Source organism: Zootoca vivipara, chromosome 3 (assembly GCF_963506605.1).
Source record: "Zootoca vivipara chromosome 3, rZooViv1.1, whole genome shotgun sequence".
Lineage (NCBI taxonomy): Eukaryota > Metazoa > Chordata > Lepidosauria > Squamata > Lacertidae > Zootoca > Zootoca vivipara.
The window spans coordinates 36,996,859-37,020,040 of record NC_083278.1 but is presented as its reverse complement, the minus strand read 5'-3'; the positions used below and the strand labels follow the sequence as shown (position 1 = coordinate 37,020,040).

The following is a 23,182-nucleotide window of genomic DNA, read 5'->3' as shown; positions in this document are numbered from 1 at the left end:
AAAGGAGGGAGGGGGAGGAGGAGGAGGACAGGAAGAAGAAGAAAGGGAGAAAAGATTGATCATTTTGGATTTTCAAGAGATCATTTTTATTACAGTGGGCGTTTGAAAAGCAGGCTCTGAACATTATCCACCGATAAAGGGGGTGGAGGGTTGGGAGGGGAGAGAGAGAGAGAGAGGCACAGGCTGCTGCTGCTGCTGCTAGAGGAGCCCGCCAGCAGCCACCGAGCGCTTCCCTCCGTCACCTCCATAGAGATTGGACCAGCTCACCGCCGCTTCTAGCGCGTACTGAGACAGCCCCACTAACTTAATTACACAGTGCACAGCCAAACCCTCCTTAGCATGCCGGCTACCAATCCCTGAGGGAGACTCTGCCAAGGCGGCCAATCACAAGGAGAGAAAGGGGCGGGCACAGAGCTGAGGAGGTGGACGAGGTACGGTTGGTTGACGGGAAAGAGCACCACATTCACAAAGACGGGCACAGTCTCGAGAAATTGGGGTAATTATGGGATATTTCACCGTACGGGACGAAGCCGGAAATGGCTTTAAAAAACGGGGGTTTCCCGGGGAAATCGGGAGACTTGGCAGCTATGAAAGCAAGGGGTGTGCTTGGAGAAGAATACTGCTATTTGCATGCTGAGGAAATGTAGTCATTCTGTTTAGGAGATACTGGTTAGAAAGGCGTCTGGTTTTCCATGCAAGTGAGAAGCAAAGTTCATTTATTATGCTAAAAGGGATTTTAAGTGTCTCCCCCTTCACAAACACCTACCTGCATGCCTCAACCCAAACCAGGAAGGATGGGAAATCTAGTTTTATTTTGCATCGTTAATTGTGTTGCATTTTTGAATAAATGTTATTTTCCCTTGCTGATATTTTAATGTGTTGGTTGCCTGGGGAAGGCGTTTCAATAATTTAGCCAAGTTGACTTTTACATGACTGGAGTGAGTCATATCGCAAGAGCTCTTGTTAACTCGCATCAGTGGCAATATCTCCTAACCCATCTCAGTCACCATAAAAGCAGTGTCACTGGGTTTTAACCAGTGAAGAAGGCTAGGTGACTGAGGGAAGTTGTGACTCATTGCTACTAACTTAGATTAGCAAGCTAGCCAGTGAAATCAATCACCTAATGACAAGCAGGTCTTCCATGTCCTCCTCTATTACTAAACCAATTTCAGTGAAATATGAACTTGGCACAGGTAAAAGCATTTATCATACACTTAGTTTCCTCCCACACCCAAAGGTCAAGCAGCACGGTAGCTCGGTATGTCATCAACTTTGAGAGAGAGGAGTCTGAAGTTAAAGGTCCTGCGGATGACATCTCAACTATCAGCTCCAACAAGATTGAAAACGAAAAAGGTTCTATTAGTACGGAGGGTGAGATACCAGCAACTAAACCGAGAGTGACAGACCTTCAGCAGATGGTTGCCATGGCACTACAGGAAGATAAGTCACTGTCCATGGATCTTGGGACACTTCAGTTTACTGACGGTCAGTCAATCAGATTTTCCTCTTTGTGAACTAGGGACCCAGTTGAAAATGTCCCTGCACTGTGCATCATGGATGCCCTCTGAGGTTGCGAAGATCCAGTAAAATGAATAAATACATGTATGAATGCAACAAATGGATTTGAACAGCACATATATTGCACAAATGTACCACATTTGTCAGAGAGCTAGAATTAACTGTCGCTTTGAGCCAAATAGACACTCTGTAGTAAACCCAGACCTGTTGCTGTGTAATGGGAACAATGGCCTTGCAATGTGGACATCCTGAACAATCTGAGTTCATACTGCTCTTTCTCTTTAGTTAATTTAGAGAGAAAGCTCAGTTCTCTGGCGTAATCAGCATCTTTAAAATTTAAATTCATACTGAATGACCAATCCTCCTCCCCTCCCCCCAGCTCTGTAATTGTATTTGTCGTTTGGAATTACTCAAGTTTACAACATAGCACCTTATATAACATTTTACACACACTGATCGGTAAGCATGCTTCTTGTCGTTTATGCAGATTTACTGAAAAAAAATCCCTTTGCATTTGTCTCATTTTGCAGAAGCCGTTAGGCCATCAAGTGACGTAGATAATGATATCCAATCCATGGTAACAGATGGTGTCGCTGGACCTGGGTTGGTGAGTAAATTTTCCTGCCTTTGTTCCTTAAGGTAAGATATATACCAGGAACCCAATAAAATCATTGCAAAATAAAGCGTTGACTATGAATATGAGTAGCATCCAACAGACCCAGGCTGCTGTCTATTATATCTTCTCTGTCAAATACAACTCCTTCTGCTTCATGCAATTTTTGTATATTTTTCCATGTGTTCACAGCCTATGAAACCCTAGCGCTGGAGTGAACTTTTCAACACTGTTGTTTTTAAGGCAAAGTTTCCAACACGTATAAACTCCTATTTTGTGAAATATTTTGGAATATTTTATTCCATTGGTGACTGTTAAACTTTGTTTGCTAAACCAAAACAGAGCTGGTGCTCATCTGCCCTAGTTTTAAAAACTAGCAGAGGAGGGAGAGCCAAGAGGTTCCTGCCCCTTCTATCATTTATCTCAGAGCAAAGCTGTCTCCCATGGTGGGAGGAGGCAACAGATACTAAAAACAAAATCTGGAGCGTGCATGACTTGTGGCACACAAAAAAGTGTTTATTGCATAATTTATGTACTGATCATGTGAAAATGTCAATGTTGATGGGAGGCATGGTCCAACAATATCTGGAAGGCCACAGATTAGCCATAATATCTGTGGTTTCAATGATACGTTGGATCCAAGAAAGAAGAAGGTGGCCTGTTATAGATGGGGTTGACTCCTCTTGAAGGATCAGATCTGTAGTCGGGGGGGTACTCCTTGATTGGACTTTGAAGGCTCAAGTGGTATCTGGTATGGAGTGCCTTTCTCCAGTTGGGGCTGTTTCACCAGTTATGACCATTCTTGAATAGGGAATGGCTTGGCCATAGTGATCCATGCTCTATTAACCTCCTGTTTGGAGCACTGCAGTTCACTCTGTGTAGCATTGTCCTTGAAGATGGTCAGGAGACACCAGCCATTAAAAAAAATGCAGTGACCACAGAACTAATGGGCATGCAGTCCTCAAAGATCTGCACTGCACTGCCTGCCATATTTGTCACTGGACCTATTATAAAGTAACAGTTTTGATGTATAAAGCCTTAAATGCCTTAGGACCCTGTTACCTGATAGATGGTTGAAACAAAATAAAAAAAATCCTTCCAGTGGCACCTTAGAGACCAACTAAGTTTGTCATTGGTATGAGCTTTCATGTGCATGCACACTTCTTCAGATTGCTATGTATCTGAAGAAATGTGCATGCACACAAAAGCTCATACCAATGACAAACTTAGTTGGTCTCTAAGGTGCCACTGGAAGGATTTTTTTTATTTTGATTCAACTACGGCAGACCAACATGGCTACCTACCTGATAGATGGTGTCTTCCCCATATTGTCCTTCCTTTGATGCTGGCTGTGGAGGCTCTTCTGGTAATGAGAACAAACAATGAATGTTTATTGTTTGTTTGCAGATAGCTGCCTTGGTGATATTATCTTGTGTTGATTGCAGTAGGCATTATATCACCACCCTGTTCATTGTTTTAATGTTAACTGAGGCCAGGGTATCTACGACCCCCTCATACAGAATGACACAGCAAGGGCCTTCTCAGCAATAGCACCCTGGGCTATGGAATATTCTCTCCCCTGAAGTCTAGCTAGCACCTAATCTGTCTGTCTTCTAGTGCCAGATGAAGGCAGTTCTCTTCCTTCAGAGTATTTCGAATATTTGTGAGAGGGCAGGTGAATGTGTTCATGTTACGTTTATATATTTATATTGTTATGATCTACTCCAGAATCATGTGACAAGTAGTGTAATAACAAACTCTATAAATAAAAATTAAATAAAAATGCATACATATGTGTGTGCACGCACACACGCACACAGTTGTAAAATATTTTCTGGAGTGCACCTGTATACATTACACCAGTTTCCCAAACTTGGGTCTCCAGGTGTTTTTGGACTACAGTCCCCATCATCCCTAACTATTAGTCCTGCTAGCTAGGGATGATGGGAGTTGTAGTCCAACAACAGCTGGAGACCCAAGTATGGGAAACCCTTGCATTACACAGAGGCAACCCCTGGTTTGCAGTGCAGTGTAGAGAAACCAGAAGAAATCAAGGCTCTACAATGTACACTTAAATCATAATAGACAAGCACTTAGCAACCTTAATGTGTGAAGTGGCCTTCTGTGGACCACAGTTAAGTATCATAGCAATTGTTCCTCTCTTCAGGTTTTCTTCATCCTTTCTTTCTTCTCTTTGCTAGACCTCTGAAGTACTACTGGTTTATGCAAGTCCAGCAACAGTTAATGACATTGAGGATACAAACCTCATTCTAGATTACCCAATGCCCACAGTGCCTTTCAATGCCTTGGATAGTACTGGGGTTCCTCTCAGACCAGGAGATCCTGATTCACCTCCTCCAGCAGATCAATCAGCCAGCAATGATTTAAGCCCAGCCTTTTCTGAGATGCCAACTGAACAGTTATTCACACCTGCAACATTTACTGCTGGTATCTTTCAGGAGGTTAGCGACGAGGAGAGGGAAGATGAGAAGATGAAAGACCAGATCCCCAGCACAGACTCAACAATCCTCTCTGAGCAAGGTAAGCTATTTAGTACCTTTCCAGTACAGGAGATCCTGTGTCCGTACCATGTGTTGACAGTAAGCAGATAATGGCAATATACTATGTATGTAAAAATGTGCATTTACTGTTACAAAAAGGTAACTTTTTGTAATCCCTTCTAGTCATCTTTAATGAACTGTGCTTATAATAATGTTTAGCATGTATATACTGCATGTCAAGTATATACTCACATACATTATCTTAGTTCGTCTTATAACACTCTGGTAGGGTGAGCAAGAATTATCATCCCTATACTGCAGGTGAAGTGAGTGGGATAGCTGAGGCTGAAAGCAGCCACATGTTGATGTCACACTGCACTGTAGTTTAGTGGAGCATGAATGGGCCTACCCCCCCCCCCTCCAGGCAGATCTATACAGGGCAAACCATTCAGATAACCCAGTCAGAAGCAGTTTACGGCTTTAGGTAAGTACAAAAGCCTTAAACTTGGAATGGCAGTAGCATATTGCCAGCCAATGCGGTTCTTTAAAAAGCGGTGTTAAATGTTTGCATTAAGCTTCCTTAGTCAGCAGCCCAAGCACTGTATTCTGCATTAGCTGCAGCTTCCGTACCAATCTTAAAGGTTGCCCCTTGTAGAACGCATTACAGTAGCGCAGTCCTGATGTTACCAAGTCAGTGTGGCATGGTTAGCATGACCCAAGAGCAGTCATACCTGCAACACCAATTAAAGATGGTAAAAGGTGCCATTCCCACCACCTGGGCATTCTGCACCCCCAAACTGCACACCTGCTCCTTCAGGGATAGTGCAGCATTATAAGTTGCTTGCCAGACTCGGGGCCTCCATCTTATTGGCATTTAGCTGGAGCTTATTAGCTCTCATCCCATCTACCGCGCTACTTCCAGGCATTGATCTATCACTTTCATAATCGAGGCGTGATTCAGATGTAACATAGAAATAGAAGCAGCATCGCAGCTGGGGAAGGGAGGTTGGGACAGTGGGGAACCAGCAGCTGCCCAGCCAGGCTACCAGGTGATGTGGGACCTGCCTCTTTTCAGTGTGTTATTTTCATGATCTTGGTGTTCCTTGTTCTCTGCAATTGCATGCATAGGCATGTTAATTGTCCCAAAATATAACATTGGAAATGAAATACCTCAGTGTGGTTTGCACAAGTTAGCATTCTTTTGTTCTGCAAATCATCTCTTTGGTGGTCTGCATTCTGTAGCCTTCCAGGGTACTCTGGCACCCTGGGTCTAGCCTTTGCCGGAATGTACTGTAGGATTTCCAAAGTCTCAGCTGCAATCTGCAAAGCAGTTCCATTTTCTTCTTCACATTGCTGTCACTATCAAGTTTAATGGGGCTCCAGGTTTGCTGGAATCATCATGAGGTGCATGAAAAATGCACATGTGTCACTGGGATCCTATAAATTCTCAGCATCTCAGAGCAGAGCGGCCAGTTCATGGTAGCAAGGAAGTGTTAAGATGCTGAATGTGAGGCAGTCTTTCTTGGCATACATCTGGCAGTTTGTTAGGAGTCAAGATTATCATTGTCCCTTTCAGAATAAGGTTTACGAGGGCAAGGTAAGAAACTTGGCTTCCCAGGAAGTTCGTTGTTCACACAAGAGAAAGTAATCCAAGGTGCTTTCTGTTAGGGCTTGTGACAAAATACTCAGACAGGCAGTGATGAAATGGAAGTTATACACTCGGGGGGGGGGGTATGAAGGGATTTGTTGCAACTCATTCAGCTGACAGCAAAGTGACAGCAATTCCCAGTCTGCTTCCACGTGTGATACATTAGCCTGCATTTGCCTTATCTGGCTTTCTGGTTTGCAGCAGCTAACAGGGTACCCTGAAATGCTTTCCACAGGCAACAGAGGGGGGGGGAAATAACTGTGACAGCAAACTTAGACAATCATATCTTGGTTTATTAAGCTGAGATCATCAAAGGGCTTCTGTCCCCTGTACCCAAGCCATGGTTAAATCTGGGAGCTTTTAACAAACCGTAGTTTCCTGGCTAATCCAAACCAGGGAAATTGGTTACCAGTTTTGGAATGCTCCAAGATAATAAACCAACTTCAGTTTGTAGTTTTGTTTAGTATCCCGGATTGTTCCAAAACTAGTAATCCTAGTTTTGGATGGAACAGGAAATTGTTTAGTTAGATGCCTCCTCTTTAATCATGGCTCACAACAGAGGCAGTTTAAGGGTAGCGCAACCAGTTCAGTCGCACTGGTCACCATGTTGCATGGGCGCCATGATGATGCTGTAGAATGGAGCGTGAGAGGTGGGGTGGGCACTGGATTTTATCAGTGCACAGGGTGCCACTGAATTTTGAGAGCTCCACGTCTGCCATTGCTCGCAACAAAGGGGCTGTGTGCATGGGCAACAGGTTCATGTATATCTTTAAACTGATGTGTGTTCAGTCATTTAGTCGTGTCCGACTCTTCGTGACCCCATGGACCAGAGCACGCCAGGCACTCCTGTCTTCCACTGCCTCCCACAGTTTGATCAACTTCATGTTAGTAGCTTCGAGAACACTGTCCAACCATCTCGTCCTCTGTCATCCCCTTCTCCTTGTGCCCTCAATCTTTCCCAACATCAGGGTCTTTTCCAGGGAGTCTTCTCTTCTCATGAGGTGGCCAAAGTATTGGCGCCTCAGCTTTAGGATCTGTCCTTCCAGTGAGCACTCAGGGCTGATTCCTTAAGAATGGATAGGTATGGTGGTTCAAATGTCAAATTGTATGCCTCTGCACTGTGGACCTTAAAAAAAATGCGTAACCTCTCCTCTGTATATTTGAAACTGGCCATGTTTTGTGTTGATTTTGCTTTGATGATTACCAATAGTGAGTTTAACCAACACCTGCAGCAATAGTTACAGGTAGGTAGCCGTGTTGGTCTGAGTCAAAGCAAAATAAAAAAATTCCTTCAGTAGCACCTGCAGCAATAGGTTTCCTGACATCATAAAGGCTAAAACTGCACAGTCCAAATGACAGAGTGTATCGTGGCTTTTTTTTGCACTTTATTTGCAGGGGCAGCCACTTGGCATGAGCTGCTGGAGCACCTGCCTATACCTATAACATCAATCATTCCACCCTAAAAAGTCCTGTTCTGCCATCTTCTCTCCTTCACGTGGCATTTTATAACAAAATGAAGCTGCATTTTCTGGGCAGCTCAGTGTGTTGCAGGCATGCTTCTGCATGAACTAACTGGGAAAAAATACTTGAAAACAAAAGACTGTTTAAATAAGGGAAACTATCAGTTCTCGTTTGATTTCCAAGTACATGCAGCCAGTTTATTCATGCAAAGGGGCCCATCTCAGCGCTTACAGAATGTTGAACAGATCAAAACAAATATGGTTGTGTGTTTTTCAGACATCGTGGACACAGCTTGCAGGCAAAGGCAGCTTTCGTCTCCATCTCATTAATTTATAGACATTGTCACAAACCGGTCTCATGTTCCAGATTACTGGGTTTTAGACAAATCCTTTGTTTGTTTTTTGGGCTGACAGTTATTAGTGCTTTTGGTTCCTTAACCAAAGTAGCAGAAGGGAATTATTCATCTCAGAAACGATTTGAAACAAACATTATGCTAAAGAACTTGCTCCCATTCTATTCTGATCTAGGCATAGCCTTACCATGAACTGACAGGAAGTAATTTTCTCAGCAACAGATTCCAGCCAGAGATGCCCCTTTGGTTCCTCCAAACTTCTTATTTTGAACTTTTTTTAAAAAAAATTATAATGACTAAAGTGAGCCCAAGATGGATCAGACACTTAAGCTGAATACACTGGCATAGCCATGATGGTGAGAGATTTTACGTTATGAAAACCATTCCACTTCTAGGGACCTTGTGTTATTTGCTGAGACAAAGGGCAATATTGTCACCCATTCTAAATAAATAGAAGGGAAGGTAAATGGCACGGGACAACAGAATCCAGTGCTCAGATTGTGTGGAAAGAAGATAAAGTCACAGGGCATTTGAACATCGTGCCCCCCCCCCAAAAAAGTGCATTTTGTGGGCTAGAATGCGCGAGATTATCACCCAAAATAGCCACCGCAATCTCCTTCAGAAAAACCCAAGTTGTCCCAATTTTACCAGGGCCCTTGGCAGGTATGTGAAGTACACCACTGGAGAAGTGTGCCAATGTTTGCGGGTGTAAGTGTGAAAGCGTCTGAAATGACGAGAGACACTGGACCTTTTAAAAATTCTTTTGGATGAGCAAGCTTTGTCAGGTAAGAACTCTGATTTCATTATTTCATTATCCTTTCTTTTAGTTCTTACAAATTCTGTCTGATGACAAACTGACAAAGTCATTGTTAATGTTTTCATCAGCAGCACCATCCACTGTCTGCCAATATCATTTCCTGCTATAGATGTGTTGAGCATGATCTGGCTGAAGTCAATGCTTTGAAGATAGAAAAAGTAAGTCCAGCTATGTACCTTTTATGAGAATTATATGAAGTTTTGATGAATATAAGGCTTTCTGTTTCCACATCCAGATAGATAGATAGGGGTGTGTGTGTGTGTGTGTGTGTGTGTGTGTGTGTGTGTTTAAGGTTAGAAAGCTTTTCAGCCCTGGGAGTTGAAACTCTGAAAGCAATATTAGATTGTATGTGCAATGGTTATTTTGGGGGTTTGGGAGAAGCAACATGCAATTTCATCAGCAGCACAGGGTATTGTAATAAAGACACTGATCTTGATTTTTTCAGACAGCTCATATTTCTATGTTCAAACATCCATATTTTTGTCAGTTTTTTTTAAAAGTCAGTCATTATTCTGTACCAAGGAAGTTATTGTTTTCTGCAAAAAGGTCTGCTATACAGATACATTTCAGGAATACGTTCACAACTTTCAGGTTAGATATAAACTTTCCTTCAATAACACATTGCTGCTTTCATGTTCATCCAAGATTCAGCCCACCCACCCCACCCCCCAAAAAGCACTGTGCAATTCTATGCATGCTTACTTGGAATTTAGTCCCGCTGAGTTCAGTGAGGCTTCTTATTCCCAAGTAAGTGTGCAGACAATTGCAGCAGCATCATGCACTGACTTTCTGATTGGCTATAGGCTAAAGTTGCACATTTTCTTCCATACAAATTGCTTTTTAAAATGTTCATTTAAAGGAACTCTGGTTCAAGATGTCCCCAACATGTGAAAGGGTGGGAGAAACAATTGGAATTTCAAATCAAGATCCTTCATAGCCAGTCATCCCTTATAGGTTATGCCTTAAATCCAGCTTAAAATGTACTTCAAACACCCCGAGATGTGCCAGGGCTAATGTGCCCTAGGTATTGAGAAATAACAAATAGTTTTAGTCCACCTAATTGAAGAGAAACAGGCATTGCAGTTGAACCAGTAGGATTGGTGTTATTCTTCAGTTTCTAATTTTCTGTTTGCTTTTTTTTTTTTAGGAATCTTGGCTTATTCTTTCACGTGTTTTGTGCCTTGTTGACTCCTGTCATTGCTCCATCCAATAAACGCTGATACCATAGAGCTAAGTTTCCGGGTATTAAATTAGCCTGTGAAAGGGTTTGCCATAATGTTCAATATGTCATGTAGCAAATGAGAAACAAAGGGTTTAAGCATCCTATTTAAGATTTGATTTGGAATTACATCTCCATTTACAGAGAACATGCATTGTATTGTTGCACACCACTCCAATCTCCAAGCAATGTGAGATTCCAGGGGTTCCAGATGTTTAACCAGGGTCCATGTTTCCTTTGGGGAATGAGGCACAGCAGAGACTGTGCTGTCCTTATGATATATCATTTATTTACATATATACACAACCTGAACCTGGAGGGGTTCACAGCACTAACACTCCAAGAAGGTCTCGCTTCTCCCATAGGCGCAGCCTTGGATCCAAACAGACTTAAGAAATCATGCTCATGCTCTCCAGCTTGCTGCCTTTAACAGCCTGACACCTTTTTGTCCTCCCAGGTCACATCATAGCCAGCTCTAAAAACTCGCCTTCAAACTCTGCCCTTGCCTCCTAACTAACCCTGAGTTGAGGGAGTCCCCCCCTCATCTGGCGTAGAGGCCCCTGTTTTTGGCTTTCCTAATCACTCACTGTCTTCCTTTTGTTCTCTTAATGGCTCATCTCCCAGGCGACTAGCTCATCGGGAAACTGGTCTGGCTTATATTTTAACATTTGCTAAATCCAGGGGTTCAGTGTCCAGCACCCAGAAACTCATAACATCAGAGCAGCTAAGCCAGAGGGGGGTGACAAGTCTTTCAGAAATATTGACAATTGAAGCTGTGTTTTAAAATATACTGTCCCCGTATCTTCCAGCAACAGGCACGACACTATGTCTTCATGCTGAAGTGAATGCTGTTGGTGGAAGCTGAGAGAGAGAAAAGGGTTACAGACATCGTACATGAATGCAAGAATCCATCCTCAGTTCTTCAGTATACATACCTACTTGCTGCTTATTTCATTTTCTGTCTTGAAATGTTCTTTTGGGTACAGGATTCCAATGTAAACAGCTTTTACCTGAAAATTTACCTATAGATTCTAATCAAATGAATAATATTCTGCCCTGAGAAATTGTTTAAATTAGTGGACTCAGTGCTTTTTTTCTAGAAAAACTCACCATGCAAGGGAGGGCTATCGGACCCTGCCAGAGCATCATGTCTCTGTCCCTAAGCTAGGGCAGAAAGTTACCCAGCTTTGGGAAGGAGATGTGAGGCTCTGATTTGGGGCAGAAAAATACACCACCAGAAGAAAAAAAAAAAGCACTGAGTGGACTTAACCCAGATTTAACACTGTTGGATTGTGCATACGCCTTTTTGTTCTTAAACTGCGTGTTGCTTTCTATAATGTTTTGGTAGTCCTTACATATTCTTTTTTTAAAAAAAAAACAGCACTTGAGAGGCAACAAAATATAAAAGCAAAACAGGAAATTGAGTTACGGATAAAGGATTCTTTCATAGGCCTCCTCTGACCTGCAATTCCCCTCCTGTCATATTAGCCATCTAATTAGACTCACGCTGTTTTGGTACTCTTATAGAATTCAGTAGCATGGCTCTCACTTTATAATCCTTTCATTAGGAAACACTAATTCTCTAAGCTGCCCAAAATAGTTAAAGTACAGTAAGCAGAAATAAATAGTGCCTTCCCAGAAAATACAGTGGCAAATAATAAGCATACTGTAATGATTGCATTTTTTTTTCATGAAATGAATTTCTTCACAATACCAGAGAAAGTATTAATAATGAAGACGTAGTTTTAATCTATCTTGTGTGCATGTTAGATGTTTTATTATCAACTGTTTATAAAATAGATTCATATGAAAACTTAACACATAAATATTACTACCTTGTATAGTAAACTACTTCTATTCCTGTAAAACCTAACTTCTCTCCCATATACAGGCAACAACCATTTTGCACGTACCCAACTGACATGCAGCTACTGAGACACACATCATTTTTGTCCCTGGAAAGGGGTGGAATCGGCAGAATGGGGTGGGGGCAGAATGGGCTTATGTGCTGACGCAACCCCATACAAATGGAGAGTTGCCTGCATTGAATCACAGGGATCCGTTTCTGTAAGTCATTTTTGTAATTTTTTGGTATCCTTCACCGTAGCTGTCCATTTCATAATTTTAATCTGTTCCCATGAGTTGTTAATTGGTTCTGTTTTAGAGAAGCTTTGCTTATAACATTTTTTTCTGTTAGTGAGTATATAAATCTATTTTCTACCTTCAATATAGTTTGACATAGAAACATAGAATTGTGCAGTTGGAAGGGGACCATGAGGATCGTCTAGTTCAACCCCCTGCATACAGGAGTGGCTGGGTGGAATAATAATAATAATAATAATAATAATAATAATAATAATAATAATAATAATAATAATAATAATAAACCATGGAGCTCAAATCCACAACCCTGAGATTAAGAGTCTCATGCTCTACTGACTGAACTATCGCAAAGCTTTCATGTAAGGCCACCAAACCCTTGGAAGCTATTTTGATAGATGATCTTAGGAATGTGTATTTAGGGACAAGGTTTATAGCCTCTGTATGCTGTTAGGTCTTCTCAACCTCACCTGTTGCCCAACCTGTTTGCGGTTCAGATCAGTAAATTTACTCAAGGTTCTAGGTACTTGGTGGTGGTGGTGAGAATATTAAGTTTATGAAGTACAGCTTTTTAGAATGTATAAGCTAAAAAAGTTTCAGTTTTCCTAAGTAGTAGTAAGCCTATCTGCTTTTTTGTAGGGGGATGATGCCACAGTTTGGGTAATAATTCTCCCCCACCAACTTGAGCACTGAAGCTCCCTGCTTCTAAGTCAGTAGGTGACAATGAGAAATATCTGAGAAACAGGCTCCCTGGAGCCAGTGTCCATGCAACACTGATGTTTGTCCTCACCTGTTGCCGTTGTAGGAATCACTCCTGGTAAGGGGTCTCTAAACAGTGATTATATAGGGTGGGTGAGTGTAATGTAACTTCAAAGACATTTTTTCCTTGCCAGCAGCACTGCAATAGCAGAACAAGTCAGTAGCATAGGAGAAATGATGGCAGAGACTTGAGTTATCTGTTTTGCCACACTCACTAGGATTGTGGAGGGGAATAAACTGCAGATCAGACCTAAATCTATTCACAAAAAGGAATTAAATCACTGCGTTCAAACAAAATGTAAGTTATTCCACCATATTCATTCATTTGCACCCAGTCACACACAAACTTCATTAAAAGATAATTACCTAAATAAAAGTCAACAGTAACCCACTTATGTGTCTTGCAACCACTCAGCCTTTGACCAAGGTATATTGGCAAGTTATTAAGGAAATATTGAATCAGTGAATTTGTGGAATAACTGAAGAATGTGCATAAGTGTGTTCAGCAAATTTGTATTGACTACACACGAGGAGATAGCCAGCTTTACCATTTTGATGTTCAAACCAAAGGCAAATCATTGTCATCTAATTTGCACCTAATTGCACATGCATCAAAGGTGCGACAGTTTGTCAAACCAATTAGTTGCTGAAGATTTAATCGTAAAAATGAAGATTCTGAGCAAGAAATGTCAGCATAGCAACTTGTAGGACACAATACTACTGAAGTGAATTATTCTTGAAATAATTGTCATCATCCCTTTATCTTTATGCTGTGCTCCTAATTCCCTTTCCTGTCATATTTCTTTTGGTTACAGACTCTTGAGTACTCTATATTTCTGTACAGAATACCAAAGCCTTTGCACATTTAGGAGAAAACATTATTGGGAGGGGGCGGTCTGTAAGGAGATTTGGTGACCTAAGATAAATTAGGAAAGTAATCATGTAGAGTTATCATTACTAAAATAATAGTTTAGGGGGAAATGTCTAAAAGTGACACAATGGCTATCTGGGGGGCAGAAAAGAACTGTACCCACGGGCACCGTCCACAGTGTCATGCATTCTGCCTGCTCTGCCATCCATGCATTCAGCACAATTGAAAAGGGCAGCCTACACATATACATCTGAAGGAGTGTTGAATCCTGACAAGACAGAAGTACTGTTTTGGGGGAATAGGGGGCGGGTGGGTGTGGGGGACTCCCTGGTCCTGAATGGGGTAACTGTGCCCCTGAAGGACCAGGTGCGCAGCCTGGGAGTCATTTTGGACTCACAGCTGTCCATGGAGGCGCAGGTTAATTCTGTGTCCAGGGCGGCTGTGTACCAGCTCCATCTGGTACGTAGGCTGCCTGCAGACTCTCTCGCCAGAGTGGTGCATGCTCTGGTTATCTCCCGCTTGGATTACTGCAATGCGCTCTACGTGGGGCTACCTTTGAAGGTGACCCGGAAACTGCAATTAATCCAGAATGTGGCAGCTAGACTGGTGACTGGGAGTGGCTGCCGGGACCACATAACACAGGTCCTGAGAGATCTATACTGCCTCCCAGTACGTTTCCGAGCACAACTCAAAGTGTTGGTACTGACCTTTAAAGCCCTAAACGGCCTCGGTCCTGTATACCTGAAGAAGCGTCTCCACCCCCATCGTTCTGCCTGGACACTGAGATCCAGCGCCGAGGCCTTCTGGCGGTTCCCTCATTGCGAGATTACAGGGAACCAGACAGAGGGCCTTCTTGGTAGTGGCACCCGCCCTGTGGAACGCCCTTCCATCAGATGTCAAGGAAATAAGCAGCTATCCTATTTTTTAAAGACATCTGAAGGGAAGTTTTTAATATTTAATGCTGTATTGTTTTAACACTCTATTGGGAGCCGCCCAGAGTGGCTGGGGAGACTCAGCCAGATGGGCAGGGTACAAATAAATTATTGTTATTATAGTGTGAGCTCTCTATCCACTTGGGGACGTTCACCATGTAGGGTTTCAAATCATGCACAGTATTATGCAGCTGCACATGCATAGGGTCTCCTTTTGAGATAACACACATTCATAGGAGCCAACACCCAGGGGCCGAGGTCCCTTCGGTCTCCCCCAATAAAATATTTGAGGGGGCAGGGTCTTCCAAAGTTGATAGGCGTTGCCATTCAAATGGTGTGCGTGTGCCATGTCTGGTGGTCAATTATGCAAGGCAGGGCTTACCTCCCCCCCCCCCCGATGTCAACTGCAGGTGCATAACACCTCTGTTTGAATTACAGTGGTACCTCCAGTTGCGGACGGGATCCGTTCCGAACCCGCAGTCAGATCCTGAGGTTTCCACAACCGGAGGGACCGCTTCTGCACATGTGCATGGCACGGTAGAGCGCTTCTGCACATGTGCACACGGCGAAACCCAGAAAAATACTTCAGGGTTTGCCGTGTACGTATCCCGAAGCATACGTCACCAGAGGTGAACGTAAGTAGAGGTACCACTGTGGTGTGTTTGTAGAAGAGGAGGTGTGGGTAAGTCCTTGTGGAACTCATTCCATATGGATGGATGCCTCACTTTCACGCAGCCAGGTGGTTAGCTAGGACACTATTGTTCTGTTGGACTTTTGAGACTATAATGGATTGGAGTTGAATTCCTGTATTTATTTGCTGCAGCTTATTGACATTTTAATAAGGCACCTTGATTTGTATTTTGCTGAATTACTGTCATTTCAGTTACCTGAATTGGATTTTAATTATTCTTTAGTCACCTTGTGTGCGTGTTTTAAGTGGAAAGTAGGGCATAAATGCCACAATAGGTAAACAATTCCACTTCGACATCTTCCATAGCAGACCTTAAATGTGGGTTTTCTACAGTGTTTTTGTTCTTCAACGTGTTGTTTCCTTTCTAGATGCAAAGATTACTGATGAACTGGAATCTTCAGGCGATGAGATTTTGGCTGCAATAAGTACTATACCGTATGTCATTGGTTCTCCTGCTCTTCCCACCTCTCTTCCTGAAGATATTTTGGGGCCTACAGATCAGATCATTTTATTGCCTGCTGTGACTACCAGTGGTCCTTCCATTGTCATTGACCAGTCTTTTGAAGCAACAAGCTCTGGGTGGGCAGTGACTGACAGTGACATCCCTACAGGATTTGACATGGGGGTGCAAGATATTGCTACTGAACTAGATACGGTTGACATCATGAGGCCAGCAACAATTAGTGAGGATGGAAGTGGCTACTATGCGCTGCCTGAAACTCCGGATATGACTCCAGCTCCTCCACTGAAGTACGTAACCACCAGCTCAATGACAACTGTAGCCAAAGGCAAAGAGCTAGTAGTCTTCTTCAGCTTGAGAGTAACCAACATGCGGTTTTCCGATGACCTCTTCAATCGGAGTTCCTCAGAATACAAAGCACTCGAACAGCAGTTCATGCAGCTGGTAGGTAGCAAAGAGTTGCTTTCAATGCATTTATATTTGCAAGCTGTTATTTCCCCCCCTGCCATTCCCCAAGTTAAAAACAAATTCCAAATAATGAAAAGCATTTTAAAAAGAAAAGTGGCACCTGCTCTTCTTACAACCCAACTCTGTTCATGATGCTAATCACATGTGATGAAGGGCAGCAAAGAAATTTGATGATGATGATGATGTAGTTTCAACCTCATCCCTGCCTCAACTTGGGTTGGAAGAGGAAGTCAATTCACACTTAACGGCAAACCTAACCTGTGCTTTCTGAAACAATAGAAAACCCAAAACACACTCATTTTTCAAAATCCGCACTTCCCTCAGGTGGGTTGTACTTCACCTGAGTTGTGTATCTAGCTAGGTGGTGGTTAAAGTCTTCCTCTCTAACTGCGGCTCTATCACCAGCACCTCTGAAAGAGGGGAGGCTGGAGAGAGAATATTTTAACTTATCCCATAAAGCAGAGCCCAGCAGGCATGAGAGGATAGGGCCTCCCTTTTAGGTGTGCATGAAGGGAAACCAGCGCCAGAAGATAAAAAGGATGGCATCCCTTGAACTACCTTAGCTACCTCTGATCACTGCTGCTGCCATTGCAGGGCAGGACAATTTTGGCTTCCTTAGCCAGAAGGCTGAGGTTGGAAGTGTGAGTAATCATAGCTGGAGGGTGTTAGCTCTCCTTGCCATGAAAGAACATACAAAACATGCTAAGTTATTGGCTATGCAATGCAGAGCTCCCAGTATACACAAGTACCCGTTGTTGACTTTGGCGGCTGGGACATAAATATCCAAGGCTCATTTTTTCAATTTAACAACTAACAACACGCAAAACCCTCTTGAAACCATAGAACTGCCTTGCCCATGGCTGCAATTCACATTTGAGCATGCTTAAGTCCCATTGATTTCTTTTTTAACTGGATTGCAGCCTATGAAATTTAATTAGAAGGAAAACAGCACTCTATCTATCTTAATAGATTATTGAAGAAGATCTAACCAGAGAGACAGTTAAAGACTAACTGAGAAACTTAACCTGGTAGCAGATGTAAAGTCTGCTAATAAAGTCAGTGAAACAGAGCAGATGATTTATGTTCCCCAAAATGAAAAGTGAATATAAGTGGAATCAATGATACGTGGGCAGTGATAGAGGATTTAAAGCAGGCATGTCCAAAGTCTGTTTCAGGGGACTAAACCTCCCCGCCAGTCGGTTTAATCCAGCCCCTGTGGCAGTTTATTTCCTGGGGTAAAACCATAAAAAAACCTCAACAACTCCAACCTTAAAAAAAGCTCAACAACTTTGGTTGACCCTTTGGTCATGGCCCTTCACTTCATAAAATCTGGCCCTCTTTGAAAAAAGTTTGAACACCACTAACTTAAAGTTTTCTCATTTATTTCTTTTTCTTTTTTCTTTTTGTAGCTTCTTCCTTACCTACAGTCCAACCTAACAGGCTTCAAGCAACTGGAAATACTGAACTTCCGCAATGGAAGTGTGATTGTCAACAGCAAAATGAAGTTTGCGAAGTCAGTGCCGTACAACATCACAGAGGCTGTCCATTGTGTGCTGGAGGATTTTTGTGATGCAGCAGCTCAGCGCCTTAACCTTGAAATTGACAGCTATTCCCTTGATATTGAGCCAGGTGATGTAAAAAAAAACTGGGGCAGTGGGGGAAGAAACATTGCTCTCCTGCAAGCATTTCATGGTGTTGGTTGCTTTCTGTAAGACGGGAAGAATGAAAAGCCCCAGGTTGTCTCTAAGTCATGATCAGGGTCCCTCCTGAGAATCCTGTGAAACATGGCACAGAGCCCAAGAGCTTAAATAGCTGTTTTTTATCAACAGAAAATAGCAATTGGGGAAATGCGTATTTTGACAAGAAACATTGCCATTTATAGATGCATTCTAAGCTAAACAAGGCACATGTTGTTTGCACTTATTTATTTGTATAACAAAATGTAAAGCTCTTAAGCATTCCTTAGCATTGACAAAAGGGTACTAGAGAGAATCTGACTCTACTGCATATTTACTTTTATTGAAAAAGGGGATGCATAGGCCAAAATCGAGGAAGATATTATTTTGCCCACAGTCCAAATGAAGTCAGTGGGAGTTCTGACAAATGTTCTATGTACTTCACGCTTACAGAGAGCACCAACATAATCACTCAAGAGTAAGAGGCCCATCCTGCCAAGTGAAGCAGCAGCAAGGATCTTCTGCCAGTTAAAGCTGCTGGCTGGGAGGGCCCAGCCTGATGACTGAAACAATCCTTCTGCAGCTGCAGGTCTGTTGCAGCTTTTCATTGGGAGCAGCTCCTGTAAGGCTGTGGGGAGATTTCCTAGCTGTTCAGTGCCCTGGCCAATGTCCGGCCAAACATCATGTAGAACATGGCAGAGAACTGAGTCTCTCTTTTAATGAATTGACCTTTCCCACAAGCAGATCTAAGAGTAGAATGAAAACTGTGGAGAATGTGCTCCCAGAATGTATCTCACATGTCCCAACGTTACCTTCCAAGTCCCGGACTGCTGCGTGACACCGGAAGTTGCGTCGACGTAACTTCCGGTGTCGCTTTGCCCTTCTATGGGCACCAAAAATGGCTGCCGCCGGCTTCAAAAGCAGCTTCTACGCATGACCGGAAGTGCATCAACACAACTTCCGGTGTTGCCCCGCCCATCTATGGGCACCCAAAATGGCCGCCGCCGACACCGGAAGTGACGTCTACGCACTTACGGTCATGTGTAGATGCGACTTTTGAAGCCGGCGGCGGCCATTTTTTGTGCCCATAGATGGGCAAATCAGAAAGAAAAAAATGGCCGCCGGCAGGAGAAAATAACGGAGAAAAACGGGAGACGAAGTGATACGGGGGACCACCGGGAAAAGGTAAGTAAAAACGGGGGTTTCCCAGGGAAAACGGGGTGCTTGGCAGCTATGGTCCCAACATAGCCCAAGGTTCACTTGGTTTTCTGATCAACATGCTGCTGTCATTGAGTTATTCTGCTGATTTGCACACACTTCCTACGGCAGCTGCAGCACTCAAGAGCATCTGTTTATTTGGCCACCCATTCTACAAAACTGGTGAAAGAGTTCATCAGGCATTACAGTCCTGAGTTCTCATTCCTTTGAAGAGTCACACTTCAGGAACATGGCATAATGGGCACTGGGTACCCTGCTGCGAGATAAGCACATTGCTAAATTGAGGTTATATGCTTGGGTGGAGTAGGAAGCTGAGTGTGCATTTTTAACAACAGAAAACTGTCTGCTGACCAAGGAAGGGTGAGGAGGCTGGCAGCCAGGCTACAGTAACGGAGAGAACCTTAATGCAATCACAGACAGGAACTGGGAGAAATATCTCAAGATGGCATAGCAACTGTGCAATGTGAACTACTTATCTGAAGTTGCGTGTGTCACTGTGTACTTGTGGCTGTACTCGTTCTGGCTTTTAGTCCCTCCCCATTTTAAGCAAAGATGCATTCACAACTCTTTGTGAACTTCTGTCCTCATCCTCCCACAGATGTGAGGCACTTCAGGTTCCGCTGAAGAAAATTTCCGTAGTATGTTGACATGGCATTATCATGACTCTGCTGCCATTGCCAACATTCATGACTTTAAAATGTTGTCTTGACAACAGTCCTGGAGGATCCTCCTTCTACCCCACATCCTGGAATGCTGATGGCGCATTTAAATGAGATAAACAAGATGGGTGTTAAATTGTGCCCCTTTCCTAACTAGAACAAAGTTTGTGGATTAAAATGTGAGATTAAATGCAGCAAAAAGCACTGTAAGCGAAACCAAACATAGTTGATCATTTGTTTTTATGTAGGTCTGAAGGGATGAGACACTGCAGTAGCCAGGCCTCCTCTGGGGGTTCTTCAGCACTGCAGTTTGAGAAGGTTGTAGACATTTGGAGCTGGTTCAGAGGACAACGGTGGTGAAGGGTATTGCAAAGAAGTCCTATGAAGAACGGGTGAAGGAACTAGGTCTCTTTATCCTGGGGAAGGGAAGACACAGAGGACATGATAGCTGTAGTCAGATACCTGAAGGACTGTCACCTACAAGAGGGCAGAGACATCTTGTCTGCTGCCCGAGAGGGCAGGTCTAGATCTAATGGGATTAAGTAACAGGATGACTTTATAAAAGGATTAGACAAATTCATAGAGGCTAAGGCTTCCAGTGACTACTAATCCTAATAGCTATGTTGTTCCTCCACTGATGGAGGCAATATGCTTCTGAGTACCAGTTGTTTGAAATCATCAGTCAGGTGTGGTTGTGGTCAGCTTCCTTTTGTGGGCTTCCCACAGGCAGCTAATAGAACAGGATACTGGTAGTACTAGATGGGTCACTGTTCTGATCCACCAGGGCTGCTCTCTAGGAACAGTTCAACAGTGGAACCATTTACCTGGGTGGCAGCGCATGAGATTCTTTGGAGATCCATCTCTTGGGGAATGCTCTTGGTCTGGATTTCCTGCACTGAGCAAGGGATGGGACTAGATTAGGGTTTCCCAAACTTGGGTCTCCAGCTGTTGATGGACTACAACTCCCATCATCTCTGACAGGGGTCCCAAGTGGAATAAAATATTGGGGGATCCAGGTAAGTCCCCCCCCCCACATAATCACAAGATTCACAAACCATTTGAATGGCAACACCTATATAACTTGGGGGGTCCCTCAAATATTTTATGGGGAGGCCTAGGAGTTGGCTGCTATGATCCCTGACCACTGTTCCTGCTAGCTAGGGATGATGGGAGTTGTAGTCCAAAAAACAGCTGAAAATTTTGGGAAACCCTGGAATAGATGAATGAATGAACTATGAATGAAAACTGAAGTCGACAAATGCCTGATTGGTTATATGTAGAAGAACAAATATATCTTGCTTTCCTATTTGTTTAAGGGTAGGATGAAAACTCATTACTTGAAAAAATAGGATTATGTCTGAACCAACTTTGTCTCTAAGATTCTGCAGAAATATATAATCTCCAGATTAAAGGATGGCTTTTATTTCAGTGTTGTAAGACTAGTTGGGGATTGCTAGAATAACGGATATTCTAATAAATTCGGTGCAAGGCACACAATTACTTGGACCAGTTTCCTTAGGATATCCTAAAGGATTTTTTTCAACACTGTTACATTCTCTCTCTTTTTTTAAAAAAAAAAAGCCTGGGAGATATAAAATTAAAAGTTCAGTGTTGTGGAAAAATGAGAAAAAGATCTACATACTGGTTCTCAGATATTTGGAGATGAGGCAAGACTGCCAAGGAAACTGAGCCAAGTGACACACGCAGCTATGAGTCACAGGCTTGCGTGGGTAGCAGACTATTTCGGAGAGGGAAGAGGACTCCTTTCCAGAAATGAAAGCCCTGCTGGATCAGACCAATGGCCAGGATCCTGCTTCCCACAGTACTCAAACAGTTGCCTTCAGGAATCCTACAAGCAGGGCATGAGAGTAGTAGCGCTCTCCCGCAGTTGTTCCTAGCTAGTGGTTCTAAGAGTTGGGAGATCTTCAAGAGGATTTCCAAAAAGATCAGATAAGAAATCTTATAGCACTTAAAGTATTTAAAAATACTTTAAAAGTATTTAAAAATACTTTAAAAGTATTTAAAAATAAATTTTTAAAAAAGTATTTAAAAATAAATGTTATAATAAATACCAGTGGTGTCATTAGACCAGTGTTTCTCAAACAGTAGACTAGGAACCGCTGGTGGGACTCGGGCCATTTTCAGGTGGGCTTCTGTGTCACAGCCTGCCCAGAACGCCCTTACCTGCCAGCCATGCCATAGCTTCTTGGTTATACCAATGCCAGCACCGGCAATTCCTTGCATACTAAGCCAAGCTGGTTAGAACGTGGGATGAATTATATTAAGACATGGAGAGGAGCACTAGATACAGGGCTCCTACTATTTGTAATATGCAGCTCCTTTATTAGTCTGAGCATATGACTGTCACAGGCAGGAGAATCAAGTAAACAGAAAGCCAGATCACCAAAGAAAAGAATCCATAACTGCAGTTTGTAAAAGCAAAATGATGCTGGCTCTTTTTCTAAGATGTATTTTACTGATAGACTCGTATTTGTGGAGAGCTCCTGTTTCCCTCCTCAGTGAAGAGTAAGTTTTTGCCAAGTGATATGTGGCACTGCAGCAATGGACCCATTTTTTTAAAAAAAAGATTATCCTTTTCTTTTACAGCTGATCAAGCAGATCCTTGCAAGTTCATGGGATGCGACGAATTTTCACAGTGCGTAAAGAACGACTGGACGAAAGAGGCCGATTGCCTTTGTAAGCCTGGTTATGTACGAAGAGATGGTCTGCCGTGCCGTAGCCTGTGTGAGATTGAGCCACACTTGTGTGTTAATGGTGGCAAGTGTGAATTGGTTCCAGGAAGAGGGGCAGTGTGTAGGTAAGTGCCATCACTATTATATTAATATGTATTTATTTTTATCCCTCTCTTTCCCTTGGCCAGGGACTCAAGGCGGCTTAAAAGAGAGAAAATAAGAACAGCTAAAAACATTTTTAATATAAATTATTTGTTTTAAAAATAATTATAAAACAATTAAACACCAATCAAACACACACAGACACACACACACACACACACACACACACACACACAAAATTAAAAACACACCGATACTTACAATAAAAGCAGCAGGGCACCAGCCCTTTCATTAAAAGAAGTCTGTTCCTTCTTGTCCTTCCGGACAAGGAAGGAGCCAGTCTAGCTTCTCCAGGGAGAGAATTCCAAAGTTTTGGGGCCAGTCACTAAGAAGGCCCTCTCCCCACATCCCTACCAAGTATGCC

The 23,182-nt window shown here is 42.9% G+C and overlaps 1 protein-coding gene across 1 annotated transcript in view; it reads left to right on the top strand.

Annotated features, from left to right (window-relative positions):
- The window catches only part of IMPG1 (interphotoreceptor matrix proteoglycan 1), a 52,414-nt gene that overhangs the window by 27,018 nt on the left and 2,214 nt on the right, over positions 1 to 23,182 (top strand). Inside the window, exons 9-14 of the mRNA XM_035109561.2 lie at positions 1,238 to 1,485; positions 2,049 to 2,125; positions 4,591 to 4,672; positions 15,851 to 16,386; positions 17,820 to 18,039; positions 22,571 to 22,781. Of these exons, the coding sequence (XP_034965452.2) occupies positions 1,238 to 1,485; positions 2,049 to 2,125; positions 4,591 to 4,672; positions 15,851 to 16,386; positions 17,820 to 18,039; positions 22,571 to 22,781 (1,374 nt within the window). The remainder of the gene's footprint in view (positions 1 to 1,237; positions 1,486 to 2,048; positions 2,126 to 4,590; positions 4,673 to 15,850; positions 16,387 to 17,819; positions 18,040 to 22,570; positions 22,782 to 23,182) is intronic.